This window comes from Mustela erminea, chromosome 3 (genome assembly GCF_009829155.1).
Source record: "Mustela erminea isolate mMusErm1 chromosome 3, mMusErm1.Pri, whole genome shotgun sequence".
Classification (NCBI taxonomy): domain Eukaryota; kingdom Metazoa; phylum Chordata; class Mammalia; order Carnivora; family Mustelidae; genus Mustela; species Mustela erminea.
This window is the reverse complement of record NC_045616.1, coordinates 136344629-136362159: the sequence shown is the minus strand read 5'-3', so window position 1 is coordinate 136362159 and position 17531 is coordinate 136344629. Positions and strand designations below refer to the sequence as shown.

Genomic DNA, 17531 nt, shown 5'->3' with positions numbered 1-17531 from the left:
GAATCGTTGCTAAATGTTACTGACAAATTCAGAATATGAAGTACAATTTCCTCAAACGTAGAGCATGAATCATATTGAAATTAAGATAATAAATGAAAAAATACAGGAAAGCACTGTGCTCAGTGTTTTGTACCATATTTAACATGTGAGTGAAACCACTCTTTGAGGGACGCCTGGGTGGCTCAGTTGGGTAAGCATCCAACTCCTGATCTCAGCTCAGATCTTGATCTCAAGGTTGTGAGTTCCAGCCTCCTATTGGGGTCAATGCTGGGTATGGAACATACTTAAAAACAAAAACTAAACAAACAAAAAAAAGTCTTCAAGATAATAAAGCTGAGGGGGAAGAGATGGGACATATAATTCGAAAATATATGAGTAACAACACAAGATAAAACAAAGTTTCAAGTGAGTACTTTAGATCAGATCTCTTACAGATAAGAGAATTTTGTGTTCTAGTTTGACTATCAGTTGGGCTCTATGGAAAAAGCCAGATTTTAGGACCACCTAGTAGCAAATAGAATTTCTCTGGGGTTTTTTTGTTTGTTTGTTTGTTTGTTTTTTTAGGATTTTATATATTTATTTGAGAAAGAGAGAGCACAATTGAGGGAAGAGGCAGAGATACAAACAGATTTCCTACTGAGCAGGGATCTCAACAGGGGCACATCAGTAGGTTCAATCCCAGGACCCTGAGATCATGATGTGAGGACCAAAGTCAGATGCTTAACCAACTGAGCCGACCAGGTGCCCTGCAAATAGAATTTCTAAAGAACGAAGGGGCATGGACATTAGGCCTGTGTGTTAACCAAACAAGGGATAAATTTGTGTCTTTACCCTCTAATGTCAAAGAAGAACTTTCTAAACATCCCAGATAATGACAAAATTCCTCAGGTTACTCGTTGGTTGTCTATCACCAAGATATTTTGGTTTTTTAAATGAGTTTAAAAGATAGTGTTTCAAGGTATTAAATAACAGCATTCATAAGCATCTTTCTATTCTTGAATTTATGTGAGGGTAAGGGAGGAACAATAATGTAAACTGGTGGTTCTCATCACCTACTGACAATGAGAAATTTGTCTATCACAACTTCTGTATTTTGGAGAATATATATGCAAACACCATAGATGAAATGTTGCAAGGAAGATCCAGAGGAACAATCCCCATCACTATACAGAAATACATTCATGCTTTCAGTGGAAGAGCCACAGTATACATATACTGAATGACTGGTAGTGCAAGATTCATTTACTCTATCCATATACTGCCACCATCATTGATCTCCCCATCCATTCAGTCATCCATCCATCCATCCATCCATTCACCCATCCATCCATTTCTCTTAACTTCACACCAAGTATCCATGCATGCAACCATTCATCTCTATCACTAAAATGGCAAGCCTTCCATTCAGAGAATAAAAGAAATTACCTGCCATGCAAAGCTTCTGTCACAAAGAAATCAAAAGAGTTATTAAAATCTTTTCTATGATTTTCAGGTGGAAGCCAACTGATAACATTGTATGAAATTTCATTCTTTTCTAAAAATAAAAAATAAAACATCAACAAGGAAATGTTTAATTATACCATACAACCCTTATTAATACTGATATGATGATATCATGGTTTTTTTTACTCCAAGGATTGTATATATACTAAATTCTTGCTTTTTGAACTTTGGTTTGGTTTGGTTTTTCTGCTTTCTCATTTCTTCAATCATGCAACCTGCTAAACTTTATTGAGAACCATATAATGATACAGTCACTTTTATTCATTTTAAAGTACTACTGTAAGTTTCTGTTTAAAGTTTACACTTAAAGGTGTAACTAGTCACCATTTTATAGGTGAGAAAGGAGTGCCAGATAATTTGTCAAGAATGCACATATGGTGAATGTATAATTTGTCTTTAAATACAGATCTCATTCACAGCCAACTCCCCAGGCATTTTCCATTTAGAAAAGAAATCATTTTCATTAAAATTAAAAGTGATACATACACAGGTTTTTCACTCTGCCAAAAAGATACCAAAACCTAATTTTAAAAAGCAGTCTTCTGCAGCCCTATTTCACATCCTGGCATTTCCCCATAAGTCATGTGTAAAAAAGAGTCTGATGTCATTTTTTAAGTTGGGCAGATGATGGCTTTCAAGCTCCATCTCCCTCTTAACCTTCTGGGACATATCTTGGCAAACAAAGAAAGCCTCAACATGCCATCTCTTAAGCAAGGAAGAGTTTCAAACCAAGCAACCCACACCCATATAGGGGAATACTCACCTCTACCCTACTCAGAAGCTTCCATAATTGGCATTTAGGGACAAGAGTATGGAAGTAGCCATTCAGTGGTCCTGGTCATGTGTCTCACAAAAACCTATTTTCTGTGTCAGCTTAAATTGTGCTTCTGAATCCCTGCATGAGCTGAGATTGACACGTGGCTAGACAGAACTCTGTGACCAATGGTTGTGTGTCTCAAGGGCTGCCCCCATTATAAACAGTGCTCTGGATAAGACTGATTCCAGTTTACAAGTGCAACGAATGGTGTGAGGAAGGGCAGTCACCATGCCACAGGTAGGAAGAGATCCACACCTGTAAAAGTAGAAGGCGCATATAGCCGTAGAAATTGCCTTTGCTACTGATGCTGATTATATCTCTGTAGCTAAAAGAAAACCTTGGCTAATGTGGTAATATGGAAAAACACTGATGACATGCCCATGGAGTAAATTCAAGGGGTTTATTCAAGGTCAGGTTAATTTTACATCTCTCAAAATTACCACCAGTGAGGTCCCTAGCCTTGATGATACTAACTGGGACATTCTGAAGAAGAACTTATAAATATGAACAGGTTAGAACGGACATTATCCCAAAATACCTCTAATAACCCAAAGAGAAGAAAGAGAAAGGCAAGGCAGGGTGGGAGAGTCAGGAAAGAAATTAAAACAGAGTTGAATGTAACATGATACATGTGGAATGTAACATTATTTTAAAAAAAGAAAGGCACAGACTGGCTTTTGTGCCTCTAAATAGTTTTAACATCAGATGAGATGAGCCACTGACAAACTTTAATGGTCTTAATCGATACTGGGACAAAAAATAACAGCTATATGAGAAGAGCTCACTAGATATATAGAAAATTTCAGTACTCTTAGGAGTCAAAATGTTAGATAGAGGACAAATTTGCATGCCCTGCCTTAACTACTGGGACTAAATATCCCACAGTTATAACAGTCATTTCTTTTACATTATTTCCTAGTGGCTATGGTTGCTCTTGATATAACAAGTAAAAAAACTAAAATAAAATTAAAGTTTGGGCATTTACAATCAGCTTGACAAAAAGAGACTCTTTGGATCTGCCCAACGTTCTAAAATGGTTAATACAACCCACAAATAGTGCCTTTAAGGATTAAATCCCATTGTAAAGGATCTGTTAAGCAAAAGAGTGATTACCTCCACTGGTTTTCCCTTTAATGACCTAGTTTATACTATTAAACATCAAAGAAGTAATGATGCCTTGCAGTGGATTACTGTAACATAATTGTGCAGTGACATATTATATTAAGCACCCCCCATTTCCAATGTTACTGAAATTGCTGACTATATCTAAGTATTAATAGATATTTTACATGCATAGATTTGGTAACATGTTCTGCTCAGTTTCTATTTCAACAAGCATTCAGCTAGTTTCTCTCCTTCTTCATCTTGGCAGGTTACAAATCATTTGTAACTGCTTTCTTATGGACTACCTCAACAACCTGCACACAAGCTTTCCCGGCAAGACCTTAACCACATTCAGTTTTCTCCAGAAGCACATGTATGACATTGCATCAAGGACAACCTCCTTTTGCAGAGATTCATCCAGCACGGGCACTCAGGCCACAAACATTCACACAGGAGCTCACAAGAGGGATGTGCTGCTGCCCTACACAAAGCACAATCCATGGTGCCTCAGTTTAATTCCTATGAAGAATTACTTGTCAGTTGAAGGTCTTTCCATCCCTGACACCATCAAGAAACAACTATTTAGGTTCCACTTCCAGCATGAGAGTATAAGGAGCTTTCCTGGACACACATTTAAACAGGAACTGGTGAAAGTTTTCTTTTATATGTACACACATATATTCAACTATACATATATATTCTGAAAGCAAAAGGTAGTAGTGAAGACTCTGGGAAGATCATAGAGCACCAGGAATCTGTCTTCCCACCTAGATAACAATTGACTGGCACAATATGTCTAAAATATTTATTTTGGAACCTTGTAGTCAACTTCCAGAGAAGGATGTAACTGTAAATTGCAGATAATTTTAGTCAATTTCAGTTATTCCAGCAATGTTCACAGTACCAGCCACCCATCCCCCACATACATCTCATGGCAGGCAGCTGAACATATGTTCAAAAAGCAGTTTACACACGGGTTTCAGGAGCCAGAGTGGGTAAAAAGGACGTTCTCCAAATCTCAGGTGTCTGTGCTTTGACTATGAATTGCTACTTCTGATCACATAGGTACAGACAAAGAGAAGGCAGTGATGCTTTTGCACCATGCTATTTTTTTTTTTTCAAGCACATTTTGTTCTGGCTGAATAAACTTCTATGGGTCTTAAGAGACTGTTATCTGTTTTTTTCTCCCTGACTTTTCTCTTTTTCCTCTTATGGGAGACAAACATTAAGGGCTAGGATATTGGACAAAAACTACATATATGATGAAAATTAGAAAGTGTCTGTTCATGTGACTAAAAGGCTCAGAAAAGACCTAAGAAAACAAAAATTTACAACTCACACTGATGTTCACCCAAAGGCAGCCTAAAACAACCACAAAATTAAAACAATAAACAAAATTAATTTTAAAAATCTGCAAATCCTGGGACGCCTGGGTGGCTCAGTTGGTTAAGCAGCTGCCTTCGGCTCAGGTCATGATCCCAGGGTCCTGGGATCGAGTCCCACATCGGGCTCCTTGCTCGGCAGGGAGCCTGCTTCTCCCTCTGCCTCTGCCTGCCTCTCTGTCTGCCTGTGCTCGCTCGCGCTCTCTCCCTCTGTCTCTGAAAAATAAATAAAATCTTAAAAAAAAAAAAAAAAATTAAAAAAAAAATCTGCAAATCCTGGGGAAAAGAGGAGAGTCTAATCTCCAGATTTAACACATTGTTAAATTCAACAGGTCAGTATCAACAAAAAACTCAAGAGATACCAAACAACAGGAAACACCCTAATTCAGAGGAAAGTAATAAATTAACAAACTGTCTCTGAGAAAGACCTGATGGCAGATATATTAGACTATGACTTTAAAATAAGGGCCAAATGGACCACATTTTCTTTATCCATTCGTCCGTTGAAGGGCATCTTGGTTTTTTCCATAGTTTGGCAACCGTGGCCATTGCTGCTATAAACATTGGGGTACAGATGGCCCTTCTTTGCACTACATCTGTATCTTTGGGGTAAATACCCAGGAGTGCAATGGCAGGGTCATAGGGAAGTTCTATTTTTAATTTCTTGAGGAATCTCCACACTGTTCTCCAAAGAGGCTGCACCAACCTGCATTCCCACCAACAGTGGAAGAGGGTTCCCCTTTCTCCACATCCCGTCCAACACATGTTGTTTCCTGTCCTGTTAATTTTGGCCATTCTAACTGGTGTAAGGTGATATCTTAATGTGGTTTTAATTTGAAACTCCCTGAGGGCTAGTGGTGATGAACATTTTTTCATGTGTCTGATAGCCATTTGTATGTCTTCATTGGAGAAGTGTCTGTCCATATGTTCTGCCCATTTTTTGATATGATTGCCTGTTTTGTGTGTGTTGAGTTTGAGGAGTTCATTATAGATCCTGGATATCAACCTTTTGTCTGTACTGTCATTTGCAAATATCTTCTCCCATTCCGTAGGTTGCCTCTTTGTTTTTTTGACTGTTTCCTTTGCTGTGCAGAAGCTTTTGATTTTGATGAAGTCCCAAAAGTTTATTTTGGCTTTTGTTTCCTTTGCCTTTGGAGACATATCTTGAAAGAAGTTGCTGTGGCTGATATCGAAGAGATTACTGCCTATGTTCTCCTTAAGGATTCTGATGGATTCCTGTCTCACATTGAGGGCTTTTATCCATTTTGAGTTTATCTTTGTGTACAGTGTAAGAGAATGGTCGAGTTTCATTCTTCTACATATAGTTGTCCAGTTTTCCCGGCACCATTTATTGAAGAGACATTTTTCCACTGTATATTTTTTCCTGTTTTGTCGAAGATTAATTGACCATAGAGTTGAGGATCCATATCTGGGCTCTCTACTCTGTTCCACTGGTCTATGTGTCTGTTTTTATGCCAGTACCATGCTGTCCTGGTGACCACAGCTACACTATGGAGTATTATGCCTCCATCAGAAAGGATGAATACCCAACTTTTGTAGCAACATGGATGGGACTGGAAGAGATTATGCTGAGTGAAATAAGTCAAGCAGAGAGAGTCAATTATCACATGGTTTCACTTATTTGTGGAGCATAACAAATAGCATGGAGGACATAGGGAGTTAGAGAGGAGAAGGGAGTTGGGGGAAATTGGAAGGGGAGGTGAATCATGAGAGACTATGTACTCTGAAAAACAATCTGAGGGGTTTGAAGTGGCGGGAGGGTGGGAGGTTGGGGTACCAGGTGGTGGGTATTATAGAGGGCACGGATTGCATGGAGCACTGGGTGTGGTGAAAAAATAATGAATACTGGTTTGCTGAAAAGAAATAAATTTAATTTAAAAAAATAAATAAAATTTTAAAAATAATAAAATAAAATAACTGCCATAAATATTCTCAGAGAACTAAAGAAAGATGTGGAGAAGGTGACGAAAAATGTTTATAAAAATTAGAAATGTAAATAAAAGCACAGAAAATGTAAAAGAAACAAAAAATAAAATATAAAACTGAAAAATGCAATAAATGAAATGAAAATTTCACTAGAGGGATTCAAAGGCTGATTTGAGCAAGCAGAAGAAATAATCAGTGAACCTGAAGATAAGACAATGAAAATGATCAAGTGTGAAGAACAGAAAGTTAAGACATGGAAGAAAAGAGAACATAGTCTAAGGAAACAACGTATGCAGTGTAGATGCTCACAAGGAAGAGAGAGAAATAAAGGGATAGAGAGAATATTTTACATATGTAATATGTAACAATGTAATACATAATACATGTAATATATTGTACATGTAGTATACATATATTATGTAAAATAATACATGTATTATGTATATGTAATATATTATGTATATGTATTATTTTACATATGTAATATATAACAATGTAATACATAATATATGACTGAAAAGATAGTAATGCCTGAAAACTTTCCCCCCAAACTGGATGAAAGATATGAATATAAATATCCAGAAAGCTAAACAAACTCCAAGGAAAATAAACTCAATCACACACATTATAATCGAACTTCAGAAAGATAAAGAGATATTATTAAAAGCATTAAGAGAAAAGTGACTTATCATATACAAGTGACTGCCAATGAGATGGTCAATAGGTTTTAATAAGAAATTTTGTAGGCCAGAAGGTAGCCGCCCAATATATTCAAAATGCTAAAAGATAAAAATGAAAAACAAAAAATTTTGTGTCTGGAAACTCTGAATTTCAAAAGTGAGTGCAAAATTAAGACATTCCCAAATAAACAAAAGCTAAGGCAGGTCATTACCACTAGACCTATACTGACAGAATTGTTCAAAGGAGCCCTTCAGAAAAAATGAAATGATACCAGATAGTAACTCAAAGGTGTATGGAAAACTAAAGATTTTAATAAAGGTAAATGCATAGGAAATTATAAAACTATTATCGCAGCAATGCTTTCTAACTGCACTTGTGGTTTCTACATGATTTATGAAGCTAGTACACTTTTAAAAACCAAGTATTAGTTTAAAAACAAGTCTAGTTTAAACTTTATTTGTAATTCCAATCAAATTTTCTCTGTAACTTAATGTACTAATGCATTTAAATTAATGATAGTTTATGATTGGGGACACGCAATGTTCAAAGACATAATTTTGTGACACCAACAATTCAAGGGGGTGGGGATGAACCAAGCATTGTAGGAAGAGAATTTTTGAATGTTATTAAAGTTAAACTGGTTAATATTAAAATATGAGTGACATATATTTATCATGTTAAATTAAATCCCCATGGTGATGCACATTAAAAAATAGCTATAGAATATACACAAAAATAAATGACAAAGGAAGTTAAATGTTTTATAACAAAGAATTAACTAAGCACAAAAGAAACAGTAATATAGGAAGGGACAAAAAAGATATAAGGCATGTAAAAAAATAGCAAAAGGACAGATGTAGTCTCTCCTTTCAGTAATAACATTCAATGTACATGGATTAAATTCTCCAATAAAAATATAGACATTGGCACAATGGATAAAAATACAGGAACCAATTGTAATAACCTTGTATGGTGACAGATGGCAGCTACACTTGTGGTGAGCACTACATAACATGTACATTTAGCAAACCACAATTTCTCACAGCTGAAACTAATGTAAGTTTGTGTATCAACTATATTTCAATAAAAAGTAACACTTTAAAAATAAAATGGGTTAACAATGGGGGAAAGAAGGTGTGGGGTATATGGAGCTTCCTATAATATCTTTGCAACTTTTCTGTAAATTGACAGTTATTCCAAAACAATGAAATGTGTTAAAAAAAAAATACAAAAACAAGAAGCTCACAAACACACACACGAAGAAAAGTTTGTCCAACTATATATACTGTCTACAAGAGACTTACTTTAGAGCCAATGACACAGACAGACAGGGAAATAATGGAAAAAGATATTCCAAGCAAGTAGTCAGCAAAAGAAAGCAGAATTAGATGAGAAAACTTTAAATCAAAAAGTTTGCAAGGGACAAGGAAGGACGTTATGTATTAATAAAGATTCAATAAGGCAAGAAGATATAACAATTATAAACACATATGCATCTAATGACAGACCATCAAAATAACTAAAGCAAATCTGGCAGAATAGAGGGAGAAACAGACATTTCTATGTAATCATTGAGCATTTCAACACCCACTCTTAATAATGGATTTTAAAAAAACAGAAAGAAGATCAGTAAAGAAATAGAAAACTTACACATATTGGTCCACTAGATGTAACAGACATATACAGAACACACTACTGAACAGGATACACATTGTTCTCAAGGGTACATGGGACAATTTCCAGCAAAGACTCTATGTTCAGCCACAAATAAGTCTCAATAATGTTAAAACATACTTATCACAAGCTATCTAACCACACCAGGATGAAGTTAGAAATGAAAGACAGACAGAAAACTGGAAAATTCACAAATTGTGGAAATTAAATATTATCCTTTTAAATAATGCATGTATCAAAAAGAAATCACAAGGGAAATCATAAAATACTTAGAAAGAAATAAAAATAATCATGCAACATACCAAAACATATGGGATGCACCAAAAGCAGCAGTTAAAAGGAAACTTAGATTTTCAATGCTTATACTAAAAAGGAAGTTATCAAATCAATACCCTATTCTGTTACCTTAAGACCCTGGGGAAGAAAGTATACTAAACCTAAAACAGACGGCAAAATTGACAAAGATTGGGGAAACTAATAAAATTGGAAATAGAAAACCAACAGAAGTCAATGAAAGCAGAGCCAGTTCTTTGAAAAGATCAAGAAAATTTACAAACAAGAAAGACACAAATTATTAGGAACAGAGATGAAAGAAGGAACACCACTAATGACCACACAGAAATGAAAAGGAGTATTCTATGAACCTTAGATGGCAATAAATTAGACAATGGGTGATGTGGACAAATATAGAATATACACAAAAAACTACCAAAGTTAATTTAAAGAAGAAAAAGACCTTCCAAAGAGACCTATAAAGACAAAAGTTTGCTCCATTGGGTAAAGAGCACAGAATCTCTTCCCATATAGATATCCAAAATGTACCTGAGGGTTACACATGTGTCTCTACACACCAAAGACACAATACACAGTGTGAAGCAAGACTCCTTATCCTCTACAGATTTTCAGACATTACTGATCATAACCAAGACACTGCTTCATTTCTCCATATGCACAATGCTGGTCTTTTGAAAAAAAGACACTCTGTGAAACATTCAACTCCCACACCAGCCTCAGGGAGCAGGTCTCACAAAATACCATAATGACTTTCTTATACAAGATCCAACTGAAATGAATGAAACACAGGACGTTCTCATCATCAAAACAAAGGGAAATGCCCATTCCAGCCCCACCACTGACCATCATAAAAGCCCCAAAGCATCCTCCTTTCCCTACTCTCTCAATGTATGTTTGGACCAGCTTGGGGGTTGCCTTTATCTGTCCATGAAGCCTGATCATGTTACTAATAAAACATTGTGTCTTTTTAAAGAGTTTATTTTGAAGTAATCTCTACACCCAAAGTGGGGCTGGAACCCACAAACCTCAGATGGAGAATCGAGCTCTTGAATGAGCGATCCAGGTGCCCCAAATAAACCATTTTATAACCTCTTTGTCTGTAAATAAGGACATAAAGTGTCAACATCCAAACCTAACTTTGGGGTGGGTGGAGACAGCCTGTCTCTGAGTAGCCAAAACAATTTAGGAAGAAACAATACTATTATAAACAAACTCTTCCAGAGTTTGGACAAAATTTAGGAAACACTCATCTGTGAAGATACATTATTGACAAATAAGCACACGAAAAAGTGCATAGCTTCATTAGAAATAAATAAAATGCATATTAAAACAACCATGAAATACAACCAACTGAACACCCACACAACAGTAGCTAGAAGTGAAAAGACTAACCATACCAAGTATTGACAAGGATGTGGTATACATGGAACCTGCAGTCACTTCTGTGAGAATGCAAAATATTACAGCCTCCTGGGAAATAGTGTGGCCATTTCTTAAAAACTTAAACAGAACCAAAACCATGGTTCAGCCACTATACTCCTGCCAATTAATTCAGAGAAAAGATAGTACATATTCATAGAAAACTTGTATATAACTCTTCAAAAAAGGTTTATTTGTAATAGCTCTAGCAGGGGACAACAGTAATGCCCATCAACAAGCAACTAAATAAACCCATTGTGGTAATCCAGATATATAATACTATTCAGCAAAAACAAAAACAAAACAAAACAAATCTCAAAATGTTTATGCTGAGTACATTAAGCCAAAGTATGAGGGTGCATAATTATGATCCCATTTCTATAAAATCTACACAATGTTGATACCCAGGATCTATAAAGAACTCCTCAAACTTAACACACACAAAACAGACAATCATATCAAAAAAATGGGCAGAAGATATGAACAGACACTTCTCCAATGAAGACATACAAATGGCTATCAGACACATGAAAAAATGTTCATCATCACTAGCCCTCAGGGAGATTCAAATTAAAACCACATTGAGATATCACCTTACACCAGTTAGAATGGCCAAAATTAGCAAGACGGGAAACAACATGTGTTGGAGGGGATGTGGAGAAAGGGAAACCCTCTTACACTGTTGGTGAGAATGCAAGTTGGTGCAGCCTCTTTGGAGAACAGTGTGGAGATTCCTCAAGAAATTAAAAATAGAACTTCCCTATGACCCTGCAATTGCACTCCTGGGTATTTACCCCAAAGATACAGATGTAGTGCAAAGAAGGGCCATCTGTACCCCAATGTTTATATCAGTAATGGCCACGGTCGCCAAATTGTGGAAAGAACCAAGATGCCCTTCAACGGACGAATGGATAAGGAAGATGTGGTCCATATACACTATAGAGTATTATGCCTCCATCAGAAAGGATGAATACCCAACTTTTGTAGCAACATAGACGGGACTGGAAGAGATTATGCTGAGTGAAATAAGTCAAGCAGAGAGAGTCAATTATCAGATGGTTTCACTTATTTGTGGAGCATAACAAATAGATGGAGGACATAGGGAGTTAGAGAGGAGAAGGGAGTTGGGGGAAATTGGAAGGGGTGGTGAACCATGAGAAACTATGGACTCTGAAAAACAATCTGAGGGGTTTGAAGTGGCGGGAGGGTGGGAGGTTGGGGTACCAGGTGGTGGGTATTATAGAGGGCACAGATTGCATAGAGCACTGGGTATGGTGCAAAAATAATGAATACTGTTATGCTGAAAATAAATTTAAAAAAATCTACACAATGCTATCTAACATATGGTAACATATTAGTGATAGATAGGCAATGGGAATAGAAAGGTGGGAGAGCTGGGAGGGGAGATTGCAGAAGGACATTAGAGATATTTTGGTGGAGGAACAAATATATTTGTTATCTTGATGATGTTGATGGTTTCATAGGTATATACACACATGTGAGTGTGTGTATATATATGTGTATATATATGTGCACATATATGTGTATCTCAGCATATGTATATGCCCAAATATATCAAATTGTAATTTTTAAATAGATGCAGTTTATTATATGCCGATATTACTTAAATACAGGTTGGAATAATGAAGATAAGGAACTTCAGTCTGTGGCCACAAGAAGACAACAGGACCTTATTGAAATTCTGACTTTAAACAACTAAATAAAACCAGACCAAATACATGTTAAAATGGTTTTTAGACATTGCACCCCAGGTAGTGTAGGACATTCATTGATACCTGGGGAAAACTTCCAAGATACAACTCATGAAGGAGATACCCAGATCTGGCCTGGCCATCTCCCTGTGGGAGCACTTCAGATTTGGGGGAGGACATGGCAGCTGGAACTCACAGGGCAGAAAACCAGAATACCAAAAGAGAGCTGTAGGGAGAGAAAGCTCTGGAGTTTGGGGTCTTCCTGAAAACAGTTATTGCAAACATGGGAGAAAACTACCCAGGACACCATAACGAATAAACAGAACAAAACCCAGAGGTTATAGAGAGACTCTTCTAAAGCTACTACTCAGCCTTGACAGTTAATGAAGATCTAAGGAAAGCTCCCCGATCAGCTAGATAAAGGTGCATTTTGATCTAACTTCTGTAGATTTTTCTCAATTGATTCCAAAATTCAGAGGGAATGTTGGTTGTAATTTATTAAACTCTATGAACCCCAGTAATAAGATCTGACCTGGGGGTAACTGGGAGGCTCAGTTGGTTAAGTGTCCAACTGTTGGGTTCAGCTCAGGTCATGATTTCATGTTCCTGAGATGAAGCTCAGCACTAGATCCATGCTCAGAAGAGTCACTTGGGATTCTCTCCCACCCCCTCTGCATCTCCCCTCCCCTCTCTCTCTCTTTCTCTCTCTCTCTCTCATAAATAAATAATAAATGAATAAATAAATATTTTTTTTAAAAAGGAGAGAAAGAAAGAAATTGACCTCACCCTGATAACAGCCGACTAAGATACTGGGATTTTTAACTCCCAGGCTAAGGTGAGCACTATTTGATAGATTATCTGAGGAACCTATGAATCCAATCAAAGCCTGAATTCCAACATAGGGCTTCCTTGCATTATCTTCTGATCTTCTCTCCTACAACCATATTCAACAAAAGCAGAACTAGCTGACTAAAGGGGTGGAACTGTCTGGTCATGATGATGTCCCTCCAGATAACTTTGCTTCAGTGATTTTAGGCAAGCCCTTGAGCATCAATGATGTAACAGATCCCCCAAAACAAAGAAGACCTGTCACTTGGGCAATATCTACCTGGTAGAGAAGTAGAGCAAGCTCTCTTAGGAAAAGGAAGAGTCAGAACTGCAGACAACTAATTCTTCTAGGGTGGCATTTTATACTTCTGATTTCAGTTAGTGATTGAAATAATCTTACAGGGGCACCTGGGTGGCTCAGTGGGTTGGGCCTCTGCCTTCCACTCGGGTCATGATCTCAGGGTCCTGGGATCGAACCCCGCATTGGGGTCTCTGCTCAACGGGGAGCCTGCTTCCCCCTCTCTCTCTGCCTGTCTCTCTGCCTGCTTGTGATCTCTCTCTCTCAAAAAAATAAATAAATAAATAAAATCTTAAAAAAAAAGAAAAAGAAATAATCTTATAAGTCAATATTAGAAACTGAGGTTAATTCATTATTTCTGAAGTCATTTATTCGTTAAAGTTGTACATAATAACCTTATGAGGAAGTTATCCAAGCAGGTAGTCAATGTAGGTTCAAAAGTTTCAATATTGAGTGTTGAATCGGGTCAACAAAAGTAATCCAATCACGTGTTCCCTTATTTGCAAGCCTCTACCAAAGTCTACTGCTGAAGAGAAAAATAAATAATCCATTTCTAAATGTCAGAAATTCCCGGTGAATGGTAAATATTGCAAGAAACTCTGGACTATTAAAACTTAGAACCAAGAACAAAACTAAGGGAATCCATGGGTCCTCTGAATGGTTTGTAAGTTTTGAGTGTGTATAAAGAGTTAGAGGATCTAAAGCTTTCAGCAGCTTCTCAATCTGTGGGAACCACCAAAATGAAATGATAATGGCCTACAACTACCATGGTTGGCAGTCAAGGCAAATACACAATCAAACTGACAAGGCAGATACAAAGGGATGTGTACAGAAAGGAAATCTAGTGAACAATATAGTACTTAATCCAGAGGGTGATTAAACAGCAACAGAGCCTGAAGTTCATCTTCAGAATTTCATAATTGCTCAGACTTGTTTTTCATCAACAATCATTAATTTTGGATTTTTTAAAATTAAAGTCTCAGCAAGTTTGAATGAGACACCCAGAGCTTAAAGTTCTGGATCCACCCACTCTATTATTAACCTGCTATGTGGACTTGAACAAATCTTTTGAGTTCTCTGGTCCTCTGTGTCCTTGTCTGTCAACAGAGAAGATTTCTCAAGATTGTTGAGCTTCATCTTAGCTATAGATTTTTTTGGATTTTCTTAATTCAGATTCAATTAGTCAACATATAATACATCATTAGTTTTTGATGTAATGTTCAATGGTTCATTAGTTACATATAACACCTTACACTAGTTAAAATGGCTAAAATTAACAAGACAGGGAACAACAAATGTTGGCAAGGATGTGGAGAAAGGAAACCTCTTACACTGTTCGTGGGAATGAAAGGCGGTACAGCCACTCTGGAAAACAGTATGGAAGTTCCTCAAGATGTTAAATAGAGCTACCCTACAACTCAGCAATGGCACTACTGGGTATTTAGACCAAGGACTCAAGAACTTCTGACATCATTATGCACAAGTCATGGGCAGCCAGAGACACTCAAGAATATAGGCTCATCTCATTGATAGATCTGATCCTAGGACATGATTAAAAGACATCCTTTAAAAATGCTTCCTTAAAAGTTCAGGTCTCATAACAGGAGTAGAAAGTAACATATGAAACAAGAAGAGCAGCTCTCCTTAAATAACAAAAACTTTAAATATGGCTGAACAATTCTGTTCAACACAATTAAAGGCACACCACAGAGTAGAGTTATCAAAATGAACAATAATGATATACAGAGTTTTGCCTAGATGAAGTGACACCTAGCTGAGGGGGTAAAACATGGAGTTATGACATGCAGAGGCCAGATCTACAAATCTTAATATGATATCCAGGAGATAACATGAACATACATGCACATATTTTCCCCCTTTATTCAATATAGCTATATTCAAACAGATTTTGTGCTAAGCAGTGTTATACAGAAGACATAGTCTCTCTGGGATAGAAGAATTCAATGATTACAAAAAACAAACGAACAAACAAAAACACACCTGGGATTAAAAATTCTTCTCCCTAAAAAAGCATAGTGACATTGTAACCATGATCTTGAAGAATCTGAGATACCCGGTCCTGCAGTAGATAATGGCTTCCACCTAGGAAAAACACAAAATTTCATTTTGTAAAAATGAGAATGGAGGGTCTGAAATTGATGTGGTGGATAGAGAAATCCAAGGTAAGAGGGCAGAGAGTTGACTGTGAGCAGAGGAAGATGAGTTTCTTCAGTCCCCCTGTAGCAGTTTGAGTAAGCAGCAGCTAAGACACCTACCCAGTGTGTATCCAAATCCCAACCAGTGTAAATGCTCCATCAAGATTTTCTTTTGTGATTCAAGGTCTCCATGTCACTGTGACAAGCTTCTCTACTTAGGCCTTAGGAGTTCCTGATCCTAGGTACATACTGATATTAGCCAGCTCTTACGGGGACACAGTGGAAATTAGGCACATTACTATGGAGGAGAGTGGGAAGAGTTCCCATTGAACAACTGGTCAGAGATCTTTATGGAATAATTCCCTTAGGAAATTTATGTTAGAGTCAGACCCAGAAACTGGGAACTTGAATATCAGACTGAGAAATAGTCGTTGGAGCATGAGGAGGTAGACCCACCACTTAGAACCCAAATCCCTGAGATTCAAAAATATTTGACAGGATGTTTCCAGTTGGAGCTTGGAAATTGCTGAGTATCAAATTAAGTCATTCAGGAAAACTGTGGACCTTTGGATGGAACTACAGGATCCTACACATGATAGGTTTGGTTATCACCCATCTTTAAGATTCCTGAGATTCTAATGAAGAGGAAGTTTGATCCTCTAGGGTGGTACGGGTTCTATCAATGCAATGACCGTGAAAGACCATAAGCCACCATGGAGATTTTTGTTGACTCTATGGATCTTGGCAGCAGAAAAAGTCAGAGTAGGAAGAAAGCTATAGACTTTGCCCACGTGGGAAGTGATGGTTATTTGGAAGATGAAGATCTCATGATTACTAAGTAGGCAAGAGGGATGTCAGACTACAGTAATGGTGTGTATCTGTGGAAATTACTCTAGTTTTTTATATCTATACTGTGTTGGCTGGGGTAACGCCAGTTATATATAACACAAACCCCTCTCCTCCTCAGACTGCCTTCAATGGATCACATTAAATCCTTGAGAAAAATGGATGCAGGGAAGAAGCCACCCACAGAGGCAGCCATTCCTGAGGGTATTGGGGAAACCAGTGCATTCTGGGCCAGAGGTGGGGTTTCTAGCTCTTCTAAACCATACGTGCTCCCTCCCAGAATCCAGAGGACACGTACTTTAAAAGTACTTTTGTTCTGCCACCTTTTTCACCAAAAATAGTTTTTAAATAGAAAACAGTTTTTTTAAATACTGGTTTTTAGGAATCCCCACTGTAAAGTGTAGATTCTGAGGAAGAGGATCGGTTTGAGGTAAGAAATAGTGAGTAAAGTCCGAATTTGTCCATCAGGGAGGTCTGGTGTGCTCTTGCAAAATGCCCCTCATTTCCCTGACCCTCGGGTTCCCGGTCAGGAAATAAATTAGGGATATCCAATTAGATGAACTTGGTGGTTTCTTCTAGCTCTAGGATCCCCAGATACATAGGGATTTAAAGTGATCCCAGTATCCCCCTATCCTTTCACAGTGGGTCCAAAATATTCTTGGGGGAAACTCCATCCTATGATAACTCATTATCCTAATAAGTGTGCCTGTTGCCCTTCTGTTCCCATTGGGGAAAAGTAAGGGGACAAATTTCATTGACAAAATTAACTGCTTCACTGTCCTTTAAAAGCTTCCAGCAGCACAGGCAAAAGAGAGAGGGGCTCTAAGAATTTGATTGTCCTCTGCCCTGCCAGTCTTCTAGGTGTCCTAT

The 17531-nt window shown here is 37.4% G+C and overlaps 1 protein-coding gene across 1 annotated transcript in view; it reads right to left on the bottom strand.

Annotated features, from left to right (window-relative positions):
• Positions 1 to 17531, bottom strand: part of LOC116585652 (UDP-glucuronosyltransferase 3A2-like) — a 33418-nt gene that overhangs the window by 15293 nt on the left and 594 nt on the right. The window contains 4 exon segments of the mRNA XM_032334971.1: positions 1426 to 1534; positions 3569 to 3586; positions 5881 to 5899; positions 15692 to 15762. Of these exon segments, the coding sequence (XP_032190862.1) occupies positions 1426 to 1534; positions 3569 to 3586; positions 5881 to 5899; positions 15692 to 15762 (217 nt within the window).